General features: G+C 37.3%; 1 protein-coding gene across 16 annotated transcripts in view; it reads left to right on the top strand.

The window, feature by feature from the left end:
• Positions 1 to 18,824, top strand: part of ROBO2 (roundabout guidance receptor 2) — a 469,585-nt gene that overhangs the window by 391,124 nt on the left and 59,637 nt on the right. For all 16 annotated transcript variants that reach the window (XM_064523330.1, XM_064523361.1, XM_064523351.1 and 13 more), the window contains 4 exons: positions 1,460 to 1,691; positions 7,482 to 7,606; positions 10,883 to 11,054; positions 17,072 to 17,254. In XM_064523330.1, the coding sequence (XP_064379400.1) occupies positions 1,460 to 1,691; positions 7,482 to 7,606; positions 10,883 to 11,054; positions 17,072 to 17,254 (712 nt within the window). The remainder of the gene's footprint in view (positions 1 to 1,459; positions 1,692 to 7,481; positions 7,607 to 10,882; positions 11,055 to 17,071; positions 17,255 to 18,824) is intronic.

The raw sequence follows: 18,824 nt of genomic DNA, 5'->3' as shown, positions 1-18,824 counted from the left end.
CACAGCTTGATTCTTTCAGTATTAACAAGCTATTATTGTGAGTTATATCCCTCTTTCAGTGCGTAAATTCACTTAAAGTGAATGTAGAGAAGTTTATAAAATGCAAGCTTAATGTTGTTGTAACATATGTTGCAAGGTTTTTAACAGTGACAGTTTTGATGAAAGACATTTCTACTTTGCTCTCATAAATAAAGCTTTCTTGTTTGCCCTGCTTTTTAATGTCTTAAGAATCTGGGTCCCCCCCGAATGACTCAATAAACTGTATAACAAGGTTATAGGAAAAGTGGAATAGACCTTGGTTTCTGTTTTCGGTCTGAAGTCCATTTATTCTTAAGAGAACTCAAACAAGCTTATCTCTAATTCTGAAATATCTTTGAGCTAGCAAATTGTCAAGAACAGGAAGAAAATCCTACTTGTTGAACCTTAGCTGTAATACAGGAATTTACTAAACATTTATGTGGCTATTTGTATAGCATTTTCTTTGGCTCTTTTTTTTTTTTTTTTTTTTTTTTTTTTTTTTTGACAGCTACAGAAGCAGCTGGCTTTGGTTTTGTTTTATCCATCAAATAGTTTTGACTATTTTTTTCAAGGTTAAACTGCAAATTCATTCAAACATCACAGCAGCTCAAATCATTGTTTTTTTCTTTTTTTTTCCTAAAGGGGAAAATGCATACAGCTTTCCAAGATAAAATGTATTTTGAGTTTTTCCTTGAAATTAAAATTCTATTTATAGCTATGATAGGTTAGAATTTTTAAACTTTTGTATATGACTGCAGTCTTGAATTGTCTCTGCATAGCAACAAGTAATATAAAAAGAAAGAGCATTCCACCCCCATCTGATGGCATGAGTGCATCACAGTCCAAGGATGCAAATAGGCTGCTTAGACTGCGAGCACAGGGAACAACACATGTCCTTGGATGTTGTTGTCTCTGCATCTGTCTTATGTTTATTTTACTTTCCTGAGCATCTCATGAAAAGATGAGCTGTAAGCCAAGTAATGGACTAACTGAAAGCATATAAGGCATCTTCAAAGACTTGTCCTTTCCTGAAAAGAATTTGTTTTTCTTTTCTTCTCATATTTCAGCACATCAGTAGCCAACATGTCCTTACTAGGTTTACATGCAGTACGTCTTATGCCAAAGTTCTCTTTTTATGATTTGTTGGAGGGGTGAGGTTTATTTTATGCGTTAAGATGGTATTTGTCATTATATGTAACTGGAGAGAGTAAAATAGGAAGAAATGTCATATAACAAATAACATGAGAAAAACGTTCATTTAAAGAAAATTAATACATAGTGACTTACAAGGAGGCAGCTTGATTTTTAAATTCAACAGCATAAGCAACTGTTTATTTGCTCTTTTTCATAAGGACATAAATATTCTAGGTATATGTTTTGTTTTCTTTTTGTATGGTTCGGTTACTTTGTTTATTGACATATTATTTAATGCCATTTCTAGGTTGATCGCCAGTCCCCGTTTATTCAGGGCTATCGAGTAATGTATCGCCAAACATCTGGCCTACCTTCTCCAGCTCTGTGGCAGAATTTGGAGGTCAAAGTCCCAACTGAGCGCAGTGCTGTCTTAGTCAACTTGAAAAAAGGGGTCACTTATGAAATTAAAGTTCGCCCTTATTTCAACGAATTCCAAGGAATGGACAGTGAATCAAAGTCTGCCCGTACCACTGAGGAAGGTTAGTAAAATGGTCAGAAGAAGCAACAGACTTATGCATCTAGTACTGGAAGTGAAATCAAGAATGATCACTTTGGTTATTTTATGTATGCTTTTGTTCGACTGCATTTTTTTCATATGATTTCTATTTGTTCAATACAGAATTGGCATTAGAATTTAACTTAATAGTCAGTTTTGTGGTATAAATATTCCAGGACAAGCACTCAGCCAGTCCCATAGTCTTCTAGCTGATACCTGCTCATTATGTGTGAGGAGGCGCTTTTGGTCTTCCAAAAAGTGTGCCGCAGCCATTCTTTTCTAACCAGTGTTGTTGCAGTAAAGGATTTTGGTCTGGACTTTGAAAATAAAACTAATACATGAAATCTTTTGCAGATGAGTGTTTGAAAAGAAGCAAATCTTTCTGAATGCGCAGTAACATAGATGAATAGCTTGGTTAGGCCATGAGGACTGGTGAAAGACAAATTTTTTTGCTATTCTGAAGGACCTCCAGTCTAAAGGGCATTCTGCTCTGCTGTTTCTCCTAGCACACCAATCATGAAATGGCCTTATTTAGTCCTTCGGAGAGTTAAATCAGTTTACTTAAGTACCTTGCAAGCCTACACCAAACATGCAAGGTGCGGATATATTAAACATTTTACACCACTGGAATGCAGAAACAATCATTTCCTTAGCACGTAGCATGAATGTATTATTTTGCTTAGACATACGCTCTCCACGGCTGTTTTTTATTGAAAAGCAAAGAAAGTGAGGTGAGGTATAAATAACTTTTATCCTTCTCTCTTAGAAGCATACAAGAAACCTATCTATCTATTTATATAATCTAATTCATTCCCAGAGAGTCTGAGCCATCATCAGCGTCTCTATTGTAAAAGTAGAAGGATGATCTTAACAGGGAGGGTTCATCTTGTGGCTGTCTCATTGCTTTGTTTCAAACTATGGGAGAGAAACAGTGGTGAAGTTTCAAAATGCTCGTATGCTTTTGGCAGCTTTTGAGTGCACTCTTTCCTTCTTATTGAAGATACAATCTTAATGATTTACTGAGGTATCCTGAGGTTTCAGTTAGTGCTGATTGTCAAGTACTTTTTAATTCTAGAATAAACTTGCTTATTACTCACTTTTCACTTTGATTTGTTATGATTATTGACCAACAAGCAAGTAAACATGAATATAACTTGGTTGTTATCCCTGCCTTATAGATGAGGAAATTCAGTGTCCTGCAACTTGTATAAAAGCACATAGAAAGCTGTTGTTCAAGTCAGGATTAGAATTTAGGACTTTTTGGTTCCCATTTGTTTGTTTAGACTGTAAAGCTGAAATCAGTGAGTAAAGAATAGCTCTGCAGCAGTCTGAAAAAGCTTAAAAAAAAGGAAAAAGAAAATTGAAAAAAGCTTCCTACAGGTGAAATTGCTTTTCTAAAGTTAAAGTGCAAGATTTTCCCCTTCCTGGCAGATTTTATTCTTGTCCATTTTCAATTTTGTTGTTTGTTTAGTTAATCTAACTGTTTCCTGCTAAAAGTAAATTAAGAACTACTGAAAAAAGAGAAGATTTTGTACCTCTAGTCTATATCCATAAAATACTTGAGGAGTGAAATTTTCTTTTGTAACTCTCATCTAGCAGAGCCTGTCAGGTACTTGCCTTCTTTGAAGGCCACTTTCTTCATGTGGAATAACTTTCCATACAGTGAAGATTTTTAAAAATTTTCTTGCCTGCAGATATGTATAAATCACAGTCTATGATCTGCTGTGTAGATTAATATAACCTTCAAGCAGTCTTTTTACAAGTGTCTTTTTCAATAAAACAGAAGCCTATAACATACGGTACTATCACCAGTCAAATGTCAGCCCTTGTAAATAATTATTCCTCTTTCTTGGGTGATAAAGTTAAGTACCTCCATGAGAAAATTTAGTAGATGCAATTCTACAGAGATTTCCTTTAATTCTTCACGTTATCTTTGTAATTATATTGGTGTTCATACATTTTCAAAAATACCATCAACCAAATGTTTAATGAATGTCATTTACTTCTCATCCTGTAAAGAAAAATGTCAGTCTACTGAAAGGTATAACGCTACTGTTTAGCCCATGATTCCATTTTGAAGATGAGCTTTTTCAGGTTGACGTTTTTTAAATGTCAGTTATGCTATTTTTAGAAAATAATTTGGAAGGGTGATAGGAGTGTTGGAAGTCTTTCACAACATCAAAGTGAATAACCCCGGTAAAGACAAAGTGCAACCAAGAGGTAGTAGCAGCTTTTTGCTGGATTGAATTTTACATGGCAGGTTACTTCTGAGGGCTACCTCCGAAAATCAATTTGGCTGCAGTTAGACTTTTCCTCTACATCCGGCATTTGTCACAATTCAGTATCCATTCATCTCCTACCTCTTTGGCCTTGTGAAGGTAACAAATGGAATTCTGTTTGGCTGTGTCTGGAAAAGATGAGCAGCGATTTGGGTTCTTTCATATCTGTAAGAAGAAGCTGAGCACTGGAATAATTGACCTGTCAAGAAGCAGGCAAAGTGTTCTCCACAAGTCAGCAGCAGGGGAAATGAGAAAGCGGTTTTAAAAATGTTATTTTTCAATGTGGTCTATTCAATAACTGCAGCAGTGTCAGACAAGTGGCTTAATTTATATCATGGTGCCATCTTACAGGGTGATATTATCATAGAGAGAGGAGGCATAACTGTTATATATATGTATGTGTCTACCTATACAAAGAAAGAGCTAAATAGAATATTTTATTTGATAATTTTCACTTCTTGTTTGTGTTCACACTTTCTCTAAAGACAGATGATAATTTCTTCAATTACACCCACTATTTTAAATCTCTTTTGGAATAACTTTGTGGAGTAGAATTTTTTCTGCATATTGTTTGTCACCAATGTGCAAAAATATAAAGGTGAATAATGGAAGTCTCCTTAGTTTTTATCAGTTGCTGTCTGTCTTTACCTGCTTGCTTTAGCGCTTAAAATGAGACTTCAGCTGTATTCATCAGTTGCAATTTTAATGTTGCTTCAAAATTACTCTAATTTGTCCTGGAAACAAAAAGACATATTGTTAGAATGTTAACTAAAATATTTGTGCAGTTTAAATGCAAAGACAAATGAGGATACTGTGTTTTTCTTTAAATATTAGATTAAATAGTTCATTTTACATATTCTGTAGCATTTACCTTGCTCGCTCTTGCACTCTCCCTCGCTCATTCTTGGTATGTGTATATAAGAAATTATATTTCTGAATGCCCTTTATGTTTCTGTGTAAGGATGAAAGTAAATACATTTCTGCAAGATATTCCATATTATTTAAAAACCAAAATGAGTTACACAGTGTTAAGCTTTGCCATTTTCTGAATATTATTTTATTGTAAAATGTTGTTTTAATGAATACAGCATGCATACATTTATTCATGGTTTTGTTGTTATTGAATAACGAAAGATTTTTAAAATGCTTTTTTTTTTTTTTTTTTTTACTATGTGGGAAATTGCTTCACTTGCCATAAATACACAATCCAATATTAACTTCACCAATGTTTATGCTTTGCACAATTGCAAGGAGTAGCCAAAGACCACCTTTCTGTTCTTCCCTTGAGCCGACTAAGAGACAAATTGACCACAATAGAGCGCAATTTCTTCCCACCAGTACACTGCTTCTCTGCATCATCCAAGGTCACAAGGACTCTACCTTGCACTATTTGCTTTGCAGCTGAACCCGCATCTGAAAACGTTGCTGTCAGAATGTGCAGCTTTACAGGGCAGTTGTGCATGTACCACACTTCTCAAAAAAATTTTTTCTGATGTAGTGTTGTAGGTCCATTTCCTCCCTCAGACTGATTTTAAGTTGTGTAATTCCTGCAACAGGCTACTTCAACTCTTCAAGGTTATAAGAGGATTTGAGCTCAGATCCTCATGCCTGTGCCAGCTCAAGTACTGGGAAGCATCCAAAGTGGGAACATAGCCAATCTCAAGGAGGCCACAGGAAAAAATAAGGAAATCTGGAATGACTTGGAAACTTGAATACTCCTGGTATCTGGGGCTGCCTTTAGTTGTGTTAAACCTGCCAGACATTAATACACAGATGCCAGTGATTCTTGGTTTACTTTTTGGAGAAGCGTGATCCAAGGATGTTCACGCAATCAGGGAGTCTTGGCGCCTTCAGAATTTAGCAATTAAACAGTCCTCTCTGGGTGGGAATACTTTACGCTAAGAGACTGGCATCAGGGATCCGTGACCCACAGTGTGAGATGTGAGAACCAAAGGGTTATCAAATTAGATTTGAAGACAGTGGAGGGGGTGGTAAATATTTTAGATTCTGGTTCAAGATCTGCTACGGTTCTTTAAAATAAGCTTCCAGATTTCATATTGGAAATGTTTTCAGATTATATTAAAGGTGATGACAGATACATAGTATAAAAAAGTCTAGGGAGAGATATACATACACAAAGATATCATTCTGGCCTGGAAAGTCTCTGAGTGTCAGGTTGCTGGGATTTGGAAGAGTGTCCTGGAGAGGTGTCACTATATGCTTTCCTTATTAGTCAGTACTTTCGTAGCCCTTGTATATTGGCTTTGTTGAAGACTAGACAGATGAACTAGGATAGATGGACTAGATGGACCCTAGGTCTAATTCAGTGTGGCTGTTTTTATTAATATTTTTTTTTTCCCAGGGACATATCTTAAGATCTTAAGATGACACTTGACTTTGCCACAGTGGCAAGCTAAGTCGCCAACAGTGTCAAGTTGTTAGTCACTAGTCTGGAAGTGCAGTGGAAGAGAGAGAGACTACAAAGCATTTTAACACCCTGGAGTGGCTGAGGGGGGTACGTGTGCCACAGACCCTTTGCTCTGGCAGCTATAGCTATGATGGGAGAGCCCCCGCGTGGAGATGCAGCAGATGCTCACAGAGGGGACTATTTTTTTCATTATCAGCGCTGTGCTGTTGCATCACTTTCCAAACATGTTCTCAGCCAACGAAAGCACCCTGCTGTTGGTGTCACTGCAAGAGGGGCTTTGCCAGCATAGCTCTAATCACTAATGGCTATGATTTTTTTTTTCACATCTCCAGCCAGTGTAGCTGTGCTGGCAAAACTTTGCACTGTAGATCTGGCTTTGATATGCAGTGACCAGCAAGACAGCTGTGGATGGACATTAAAGTGGACATTAAAGAGAAAGGAAGACTTGCCAAGGGAAAAGAGGCCATAAATATTTATATATGTAATATGGCCTAATTTATCACTTCCCCTATTCACTGGCATTTAGTGCAAAGCCCTGAATACTTCAACCTTTTTCTGACTAGGAGTTACAAAATTTTATGTTTAAATCTCCTAAGTTAATGTCTTCTTGGAGGACAAATAGACAAAAATGCTCAAACGTCTACTGATGCGCATTCTTATTAGACGATATGGAGAAGAAAGAATCAAAACACTTTTCAGGGCAGGTGAAGCAGCCTCACATTAGGACTTAGTTGATGTATCCATTACTAACCATGCATACTAAAGAAAACAAATGGAAGCCTGAGAATAATACCAGTGCAAAATCGAGATATGCTATATATAAATGAGGATTGATTTGTATTGATTCTCCATTGCCACAGATTCTGCATTTTCATTCAGAGCTATGCTTCTCTTTAGAAAGCCATTTTTCAAAATTGTTACTGCCTGACAAAATGTGCATATCTAGGCCTGCAGGGAGTGTGAACTTTGTATATTCTGTGCTTGCTCTTACACTGTTTCAGCAAAATTCGTGCTCTAGCAAGTAGATTAATGTCTTGCTTCTGTTTGTTCTCTCTCTTTGGTGTAGCTCCAAGTGCCCCTCCTCAGTCTGTTACTGTCCTGACAGTTGGAAACCACAACAGCACAAGCATCAGCATCTCGTGGGATCCTCCGCCTCCAGATCACCAAAACGGAGTCATCCAGGAGTATAAGGTAGAAAGGATGTGGGAGGGGTGAGAGTTTCAGGAAACAGCCTGCTTGAATTACAGGACAGTAGTGCTGTTTATGGATTTTGATTCTGACAGCATTTATTGCCACCCATATAATGATATAGAGAAAGAGGTCTGAATACTTACGGATAGTACAGGCAGTACTACTGTTATATTAAAAACAAAAGTACCTTGAGATTGATCTGAAAGAGATCTGTAATTGGCAGCTAGTTTATGGTGTTTCTCTTTCTTCCTCTTCCTTGCTGTGGAAAGAAGAGAAGTTTGAGCGGTTTGTTTTGTTTGTTTTTGGGGTTTTTTTTCAAGGGCTTCTCTAATCTCAAGACAGGCAGTGGAGCCTGTATCTTAGAGTTTCTTCAGTCCAGCAGAAAAGCTGTCAGGAAAGATCCTTCTCCTCTCCCCTGCAATAATAATCATCCAAATACTTCAAGGTCGAAGTCAAGGACTGTGACTCTGGGAGAATCCAAGTCTTCTTCTGAGTCTCTGTCAAGATTCACAACTTAAAGTGCTAGGTTGTTTGCTTGGAGGAACAGGTTGAATACCGCTATTATATACAGAGTTTATTACATCAATGCTTCCTACATTGTCTTTTCATCTTCTCTGTTGCTATGATGGCTCGAAGTATCTACTGCTTATATACCACCTTCAATTTTGTTGTAGTCTACTTTGCTAGTGGAGCCACTAAGCTCAGTTTTGCACAACTATATTTTCACAACATGGAAACATCACAGTGTGCTTTTTGTGGGGTGGGGAGGAAGGACTATGGAGAAAAAGATCAGTCTAGGCGTCAGCATTGTCACAGGGTTGTAGCTATGGAACACAGTTTGGTAAATACATTGATTGTGGTCAATTTGTATATCTAGTGTGAAATTTTTAGTTCAAATAGAAAACAGCTTCTTTGACAATCCCACAAAGGGTAGAAATGATAGGATTAGCTTTTTGGAATGCAGTTGATTATTTCACACAAAAAGATGTAATTTATTCTTCTGTATCTTGTGGGAACACAGCATCAGGAAGGGAGAAAGTGCTTGGCTTTTAAACCAACTCATGTTTCAACCTCTTACAGTTTATCACTAGTTCAGAGGGATGTAGTAAGTGCTCGCAATATTTATCTGTAGCATAGCACTTCCTTTGTTCTGCTTTTGGTCAATATCAAGATTTATTAATACCACTCTTTTATTGACCTCATTTTCATATCAATTAATAATTATCTTTTGGCTTAATTCATCTTCATACCAACTCCAGTATAAGTCAATATTAAACATCAATTCCATAATAACCTGAGTCTTCTGCATGTTATGATCTCATTGCTGTGTAGTCAAAGCCAGGAAATTCTGAAGTTCAAACGTTGCATCACGACCTTACTAGTAAACCTTTTTGTACGTGCTTAGTAGAAACCCAGGTTTTCAGATATGGGCTTGAAGAATTTTTATACTTAAATAAGCTATTTGATTTTTAAAAGAAGGTGAACACTCAAGAATTTCAAAAGCATTGATCTGATTTTAAAAATTACCAGTTCACTTAGAAGAATAAAAATAATTTCATAACCCACATACATTATTTCTCTAGTTAAGCACTATAATATTCCTATATTTTGAAATCCTTTTGTCTAGAAGATACCTTCTCTTATCTGCAGTAACAGCACTTAAATTGTCATGACAGCATGAATTTCCTTAATTACCAAAGACCGAGATTTACTGAGTGGTTTAGACACCTTTAATTGGACATAGGTGGAATTATGGAGCCTAAGTCTAAGAGTGAAATCTTCAGCACCCTTCTCTAGCTCCATAGGCATTTTTACCACAGCACCAGAAATTCTACTTCTCTGCCTGGCCAGAATTATCTTGATTTTGCTAAAGCATAACAGCTTCGTACTTACCTTCTGCCATAGCCCTATCAGTATCCTCATACAAGATATACCTGCCTATAAATCTTCCTGAAAAGCTTAGCTTGTGCCTTACACAATTACAGAACTGAACACTACACAAAATAAATTGACTGCAGTACTTTAAGTATTGCAGAATACTGTTCATGGTGCAGGAGGAATTTATATATAAGTGCCTATAAATTCATCTCATACTTGCTGTGACCTAAGACCAAAACAGACAAGGAGAAGAAGAGTGAACTGCAATAGTCGCTCACCCTATTTCTGGCCTGCAAATAAGATCTACTTGAGGTTAGGTGAGTGAAAGTTTCTTTTGTCCTCCAAATCTCCCTTGGTGATTCACAAAGAAAAGATAGGGTGTGATAAAACTCTGAGCAGGATCAAAAATAAGGGTAATGAGAACATTACTGTTGCTAAGACACATCAGTTGGTTGCTGATAGTGGTTCCACCAATAATACTTTCTTCTGCTATTATACTTGCATAGTGTACCTGTGATACCTTTATGCATTGATTTCTGTGAGTAGAGTTACCTCTACCTGCCTTCTTTAATAATACAAAAGCACCATGTTCAGATAACATTAACTGAAGGAGAATCCTTAAAACATCTTAGTTCTGAAACACCTCAGAAAATGCCTATGGAGAAATGCAAGAGAGAGAAATAAGAACCCTCTGAAATGATATACCACTCTCATCACAAAATGTTGATTCAGATTATAGAGTATTTTGTGTGTTTGTTGAATTAGAGAGTAAATGAGTCGGGGACTGAAATCTAAATTCCTGAACAATATAAATAATGACAACAGCCATAATAAAAAGCAGGTTGGTAGTTAGGCCATTTCAAAAATTTTACATGACACTGTTGTGCAGGGAAAGGAAGTTGAAAAGAATTTTGAAAGTTTTTTCTTCATTATTACTTCAAGAAGTGTTTCAACCTGTGCTTATATTATTTGGTGTCCTTTTGCTGTTCAGTGGGAAAAATGAGAATGAAATAAATGGATTTTTTTAAGAAAGATTTGGTGGCAATCATATTACTGTACAAAGTTTCAGTTAACATGTAGTGCCTCTTTTTTACCTGGATGATTCTGGTCTGTGCTTCTAAGAAGTGTACTGCAGAATTTACAGGCCATGGAGAACCACAGTCCAGAGTGGTGCTTGCAAGCAGTCTTTGCAATTTGCTTGGTCTTATGCTAGTCTGGGATAGCTTTCTAAGGTAAAGCATCCCAATTCCAGCTGCCCCTGGACAGAAAGGTTGTTAAGAAGTCCAAAATACCAAAATAAGTGATTGTCATGCAATACCTTGATATGTCATATATATGCACTATTGTTTTTGAGTTTGAAGAATTTCGCATTTTTTAACACATCAACTTTTGTCCCAGATCTGGTGCCTAGGTAATGAGACTCGATTTCATATCAACAAAACAGTAGATGCAGCCATTCGCTCTGTAGTAATAGGTGGCCTATATCCAGGTATTCAATACCGTGTGGAAGTTGCTGCAAGCACCAGTGCAGGTGTGGGAGTAAAAAGTGAGCCACAACCCATAATAATTGGTAAGTGATTGTCTATTCTGTTACTTTGTTTTGCTTGCTTAGACATTCAGAAATGCTTTCATAAACCACTTCAGGAAGCATAAAAATCTGTGGAGCAAAAGACAAGGTGCAATTTGAATTAAGGTAGTTAGCTTTTAGTGTCCCACTGCCTGCAGATATTATCTTCTGTTTGTGCAGAGGTTTCATAGCTGACACAGTGAAATAGTTCTTTTTTTTTTTCCTGAGACATATTAAAAATAAAGATTATCAAGTGAAACTGATTTAGTTCTTTTTAATGAATTTACCACTTCTGCAAGTTGACGGATTTATGGAACTAGCAACTAGACCTCCCTTTTCCTCCTGTTAAGATGACTGTAATATTGCTTTACTCATACCATTGGTGCCTAAGGCACTATTTACAGTTGTTTTGTGAACATTTGAAGTCAGTGTTTCTCTGCTATCCCAAGCAGATGAGCTTCCTCTGTCAAAGAATAAGTGGCCTCTAGTCCAAATAGAGAGGAAAGGTGGTACTATCATCTCTTGCTTTGAAATGACTGTTTCTTATTAGTGGTTTCTGTACTGGATTAATTTCCTGACCTGAGGGAAGCATAGATTCTGTTTCTTCTGAAATTCTTTTCAGGTATAAATTATGAATGCAGAAACAAGATGGGAAGGTTGGGACTAGAAAAAGTAACCGTATTTAGCAAAACTGAATTGAGCTGTGCACAGCACCACCTCTTCAGAGTACATAATACAGGAATTCTGTTACATTTATCTGTATGATCAAATTTAATTATGGCTTTAATTATGGCTTAATTATGGGCTTTTTGCTGGTTTGTGGTTTTTTGTTGTTATTAAATATTTTCTTTTCTAGAAAGCATTATCAACAAAATGTCTCAGACATGCACTATTCTATTATGGGGTAGGCTTTTACAAAAGGCTGGACCTTAAACATGGTTTAAATGTTTAATGGTATTCAGGATCCCCATGTATCATGATATTCAGGTATCCCCATGTAACAGAAACCGAGATATGCTGACTTTGGATATACTGTCACTGGACAGGGAAATACAAAAGCAGAGATGCAGATAGCACAGGTTTTAGAAAGAGGCAATAACAGAAACTTCAAAGAAAAGAGGGGTGGAAAGTCTTCTAGAACTGACAGCAATAAATTGATTTTGGAAAATGAAAGGAACCTGTCCTCTAAAGGCCGGAGTTTTGGACCTTTGTGTAAATAACTTATGATATGATATTAGTCTGCCTTTGCATTCACTTTGAGCAGGGTTACTTTTCTTATTCAACTTCCCAGAGTACTGCTGAAAGGAGCTAATACTAAACACACTGGTCTTGTTCCAGCAAAGCACTTAAGCATGCTTCATTTTAAGCGTGTGAGTAGTCTCGTGTCACTTAACTTGTTGTGAGTTAAACTTGCACTAAAGTGCTTTGCTGGATGATTGCCAGAATGCTCAGCCCCTAATCTGGATATAGCCCTCCATCCTGTCTTTTTCCTTACAAAAAATGACTAATATAATCAAGAGTTAAATCTGTAGAGATCTGTGTTGTTACATGAAGGAAGAAAGGGACATTAGGATGCAAATTTAACAAATAAACTACAAAAAAATAATTTGGCATTTAGTAACTTAATTTTGCCTTGTTAAACTTACAGTGATATTTATTTGTTCCTTTAATGATCTCAGAATGTCTGCCTCAACAAGTCTGTGTGATAGCATCTCCTTTACATGAAAAGTAATTAATAGAGTCTCTTCTGTTTGGCTTGAGTTTCTGTTCTCATTTCTTTTTTCCCATTTGGGAACACAAAACTGGATGTAGTTACTACTCGTATGGTCTGTATCTCCCTCTTCTATAGATTCCATCTTTCTATTGCTTATGAGCCATAGTTGCTGGCTATTTCCTCTGATTATAAATATGCTTGGTAAAGGCAACAGAGTTCAGGTGATACGATTTCTGAAAAATTTGAGCTGGTACCACTTGATGTTTGACTAAGAATCAAAAATACAAAACAAGGAAACATAATTGTTAGCTAATTAAAAATAATTATGTGGATTAAAAATTAGGTAATGAATAAACCTCAAAACATAATTATGAATGGGAAAACATCATCAAGTGGTTGTACTATAATGGAGTCCCACCTGGCCCAGTGCCTCACTGTACTGTTTAACAGCTTGCAAACAAAATGAACAACTGCAGGAATGCTTAGGTGTGGAGAGAGCAGGGCGGTGGTGTAGAACAACTGAGACGGTGCTAAACAGTATGGCCTTCATCGTCACAAAGTGCAGAGTCCAGTGTGTGAGAAAAACACATCCTTTCTTCTTACAATATAGGAGATGTTATTCTAAGAAGTTATTCAGAAAATGGCTGATGTTCATCAACTACTGACTTCTCAGATCAGTTCTAGATAACAAGCTAGTAAAAGTTCGGAAAGTAAAAAACAGGATACTGATGAGTAGCCGAAAGGATATTATTTCTTTAGTTGGGAGTTGTGTGACTCTTACTGGAATTCTGTGCCCACGCTTCAAGCAGGATGTTAAAAAATTGTATGGAAGGCTCAAAGACAATCAAAACTATAATTTTTCTGATCACTATTGATATGGAATGCAAGAAACAAAATTGAATATAGCAATATTTCTGTTATTTCTCTTGATCAGTTGGCCTGTTCCTGCTTACATTCCATCACTGGCATAACAGTATGAGGAACAGCTGCAAACTTTCACAGTAATAGGTACAATTGAACCTGATGTGTCTAATTAATTTTTCATCTGACAAATTAGTTTTGTTCTTCATTACTCTCCAATGGGAGGAAGACATTATATTTCATTATGTTTTTGTCTTCAGGAACAATGGAGCGTTACAGGTCACACACATCCCTTGTCTATGTTCTAATTAGTTGAACTGACAGCATTGTTACAGAAACACCTGCAGTATATGAAATAGTACACTGGTACCTTGGATGACATATATACTACTTCTGAGTAAATACTATGTAAAGAAATACAAAATTAATGCCATTTATTTGCCCAAACTCCTACGATTATATTAACTTTATCGAACGTCAGTGGGTAACATTCATCTGTATCCCTTTGTTTTTCAACCACTGAATTCACAAAGCATATGTTATTTTGACATTTAAATGAATTATTACTTTCGCACATGTAATTACTAGGCACTGGGAGGGTAGAACAAACAGCCAGACTGCTAACTTTAGAAGGTAATTTGGAGACAGATTGTACCTTCTCCCAGAAGAGCCCTTGGGAGATTATAAAGTCCACTGAAACCTCTCTGGACTCTGCAGTTTGTTCTTGCCCCCTCCACTCAAAGACGACTGATTTCTGACCTCAGAATAAAACCAGGATCTTCAGCACTGAAACGCTTTGCAGGCTTTTGCGGGAAGCAGTCATTCTTTTCTTGAATCCAGGAGCATCCGCTGCTGAAGCCGATGTCTTTGAAGCGCTTTCTCCCCCCTCTTCTCCATGGCAGCACAGCTGCCACTGACGCAGGGTGGACATTGCCTGTTCCCTCACCTTCCTGCTGCTGTTATGTAGCCTCCAAAGGGCGCAGAAATTAACTGAAAGTTAATGTCAATTAGAGCTGCATCAACTCCCATGCTGATTTCTACTAGAAAATCAATTGTATGCTTAGGAGAGCATGCTACAGAGTGCCTCTTTCTATTAGTTTTACTCCCAGCACTTCCTCTTTTAGCACTGGGGTGCACCTATAGATTATTTCTATGGGCAACAAGGAAGGGGGAAATCCTGCAAAGGAGCCACTGCTGCCTCCCGTCTTTTCCTTGCCACTGGTGCTCACTGAGCTCTTAATCTCTCTTATTACATCGGGGTGGAAAGTATTGGGCTTTTGATAGCTGCCAGGACGAAATAGGAAAGCTTTGGTTGGCGAGGACTGCACCAATTACCAGGCCTTGATGCTAGTGAAGCTTACCAGCATGACCCAGTATAGACCAGTGCATGGCAAAGTCTTTATACCGCCTTTTTCTAAATTAGCAGGCATAGCCTGTCAGGGTTGGTCTGTGGGAACTATTCGGTCTGTGGGAAGGCTGCTTTGTTTCTTGAATAGAGCTACTGAAACCAAGCCAAGCTCTCACACAGCTTCAGCAGTTTGTTTGCAAAAGCAGACGGTCATCATTACTAAATATTGACATGGTGCTGAAAGAGGGAAGGCTTAATAAAATCACAGAGATCATTAACAGTGTTATAGCAATATAATGCACTGCATCGCATTTCTTCCTGAGTAACTTGATCCAGCTCTGAGCACCACAGAAGGCCTAAAGCTGCCCGTTCACTGGGGCACTGCCATGATAGATGTGATCCCCAGCTCTGTCAGCTAAGGTGCCCTCAGCGAGACCTGGCCTTTGGGCCTGGTTCTTATTCACAACTTGACTGATTTTAACTGTTGGTCTGCTGTAAAGAGGCCTTCCTGGAAATAAAATTGATAGCGTCCGACTTTTCTGTCTTGTACCTACTTTAGCAAATGACCTTCTTTGTTTGCTTTAACTGGAGCCAGCATGCTGACACAGCGGCAGTTTTGTTTCAATAAGTGACTAGTAAATTTAACCATTGTTGAATTATAGAAGAGGAATACATACATTTTCACAGCAGGGTGTAATGCTACAATATTTTAAAAAATTTGCTCCAAATGACCATTTGAATGCTTTATTTCTGTATATATATTCTACTACCTCCATGTGTGATATGCTCTCGTAACTGAGAATCATGGTATTTGCATATGTTTTTTTCCTCAGGAGAGTAGCTACTCCTGAGGCTTGAATTCTTTCTTCTACATGCATACAGGCATCTGATAATATGGCATATACACTTCGAAGATTGAGCTATATATATGCTTTTATCATTATAATGCATTTAGAAAAGATGACTAATTCCTTCACCACTTTCAAAAATATAGATGTAGGTAGTTTATGAGAAATGTATATAGAATCAGTGTTCATATTTTTTGCAGAAAAATATGTTCCGCATTTCCTACCTTTAAAACTAGCTGTTCTTGACAGGGCAGGTTTGAACTAGAAACTTCTCCACCCTGGAACTGTATGCTTTAGCATTTCCTGAGTTTCTCTCCACAGTTTTTATGGGCATTTGTTTTCAAGCCAGACACTAAGATTTTCCTTTTAGAAAAATTCCCTTTTAGAGAAGAAATGAGAAAAAAAACAACGGGAGCATCTGCTGAAATTCAGTGTTTTCTAAGGTGCTAGCCATCATTGAGATATACCGTTATTTTTGATATGCGTCACTTTAATTGGTATTCCATGTGTCATAATTGTTTCTTCTAGGTTGATGTTAAGAATTTTTCACACCTATTTTGGGTGAAAAAATAGCATCATCTCTTACTGTGATTGCTTAGAAATTATAGTTATCTAAGGTATTTTCTGTTTTGTGTCAAAGTTAGTGTTCCGAGGATCCATATGGATTATTTTCTCCATGAAATAATTGTTGAAAATGCATCTTTTCCCCAATTAAAACTACATATATTTAATTTTTATTTTAAGTTTGGAAGCTCTGGCATGCAGCAGGTAATGAGTTAAATAAGAACACTTCACATGCCAACAATGAGGGAACTGCCTTTGACGTTGTAGCAAATTTTGTATTTGGATTTCCCATTTAGATGAAATTTATTTATTAATTGCTTGATCTATTTCTTTGGAGTTGGTTTACTGTGGTCCATTCTGTCTTCATTCTGTGCTGCCTATAATTATGTAAAAAAGACATATGTATATTGTTAAAAGACTCTGGACTGTGATCTGTTAAGTTAGTGGGGACAGTCCTATAAAGTTGTCTTTTCAAATATATGTTTCCAAAATTAAAATGAATTATGGGTTCACTTGCTAGAAACATGGCTTTTCAGGTATGCATTAGTACCCTATAAAGCTGCCCTAGTGTGGATAATTCTTTTGAGGCACATTACTGCTTTTTAATTTTCATTTGCAGTACCTGGTTCCTGGTTGCATTACAGCATACATAATAAATATGTTCTGTTGACTTTCTTTTGTGCAGGAGGTCGTAATGAAGTTGTCATCACTGAAAATAACAACAGCATAACTGAGCAAATCACTGATGTTGTCAAACAGCCTGCCTTTATAGCTGGCATCGGTGGTGCATGTTGGGTAATTCTGATGGGTTTCAGCATCTGGCTATACTGGCGCAGAAAGAAGAGGAAGGGGCTCAGCAATTATGCTGGTAAGAACAGTAACTATTACCATCTCATCAGGTTCTATCATGAAGAGCACAGGTGCTGTTAAACCTATTCAAAAACCATGATGACCTTACGACAGAGATGGACTGGGTGAATTTCGTATGCTTGTTTTAAACGTATGCTGTGAAAATGCCGGTGTATGAGAAGCTTTAAATGCATTGCTCTGAAACACATTTCATCATTATCATAAGATGGTGTTTATTTTTACATCTCCCACACATTTAGCATAAAAAAGTACAAAGAGGGTTAACTGTACCTCTTACTCCTTGCTCAGAAGGCACTCTGTTAGTGGTCCAGCTTCAGTTATATGCTCAAATGTGAGTTAGACTAGACCCTTACATGAAAGATTAGAAAGAGTTTTAATCTCCTCCTCTTTCATTCCTGTGCATTTCCATGACTTTTGAACCACATGCATGGGAAATAAACTGAGATACTTAGCCACCAACTCCACATGTGGAACTGGAGGAGGAGAAAATGATGTATTAGATAAAAAAGGGATGGTCAAGTTTACCTGTTGTAGAAGCCATAGGAAGTTTTCTCTTGGATGTACAACTCCTTGGAGCTGCATTACGATGTGATTCCTTTTGCACAAAGCATATTGCTCCAAATTAGGTTTTGAAAACCACAGTTGGAAAAGCAAGTGCATTCACCATATGAAAATTTTTCTGCCTCTCTGTCCAAAACTTTTTGTTTTGTGTATTATTCTGTGTTTCTTATGGATATTTAAGCAGTCAGATGAATATAGCATTACCAAAGAAATGGGATGCTCTGAAACCTAATTTACACATGAGAAAGCTCTTCTTCAAACATTGTGGTAGTTTCTCATGTATTATGCAACACATTTAATAAGAGAAGACATTTCCTGTTTGGGCAAAATTTGCACATTTGAGTTTTCGGTGTGTTTGCTGTAGACACTGTATCAGACTATTTTATACCAATATTCTGCTGATTTACAAGTGATTGCATGTGAACCAGAAGACACAGTTTCCCCAAGTGTCTGAGCATCTCTAGTATCTTTCTTGCCAAATTGTCTTGCCAAAACCCAGCATTGCTTCCCTGCTCCAATCCACACAGTCCTTACTCCTCCTCACCCTGGCTTTAGTAATCATCAGACCCCTCAGTGTTCTGACTGGGCTCACTAACGCAGAAGAAAACGATTCACAGTTTTAGAGGGTTTTTTGTTGTTGGTGGGTTTTTTTCTTAATTCTGTTCTCTCCCCTGCTGGATTAGTTTTCTGTCAGCTTAGTGAAATGAAGCCCCAAACCCAGCTCAGTGGAAGCATGGAGAAAAGAAATCCTTTCAATGGCAACAGGCTCTTAGATAGATGCAGTTCATTATGGAATCTCACCTTGAGAGACCATGTGGCCTGTATCATTCATAGGTTATGCTTTTTGATGAGTTTTTTTTCTTTGCTTTAACAGCAGTGACAACTTTTACTCTCTGAGAGGTGGCATTAATTTAGAAACTGATGTATATCACATGTAGTTTCATGTGTGCTTATATGATCCCCAGGTTCTTCATAATAAGAGTTAGGCCATTATTCCCTTTAGGAAA

Source organism: Dromaius novaehollandiae, chromosome 1 (assembly GCF_036370855.1).
Source record: "Dromaius novaehollandiae isolate bDroNov1 chromosome 1, bDroNov1.hap1, whole genome shotgun sequence".
In the NCBI taxonomy this organism is placed as follows: Eukaryota; Metazoa; Chordata; class Aves; order Casuariiformes; family Dromaiidae; genus Dromaius; species Dromaius novaehollandiae.
The sequence above is the reverse complement of the archived record's forward strand: the minus strand, read 5'-3'. Positions and strand labels throughout refer to the sequence as shown.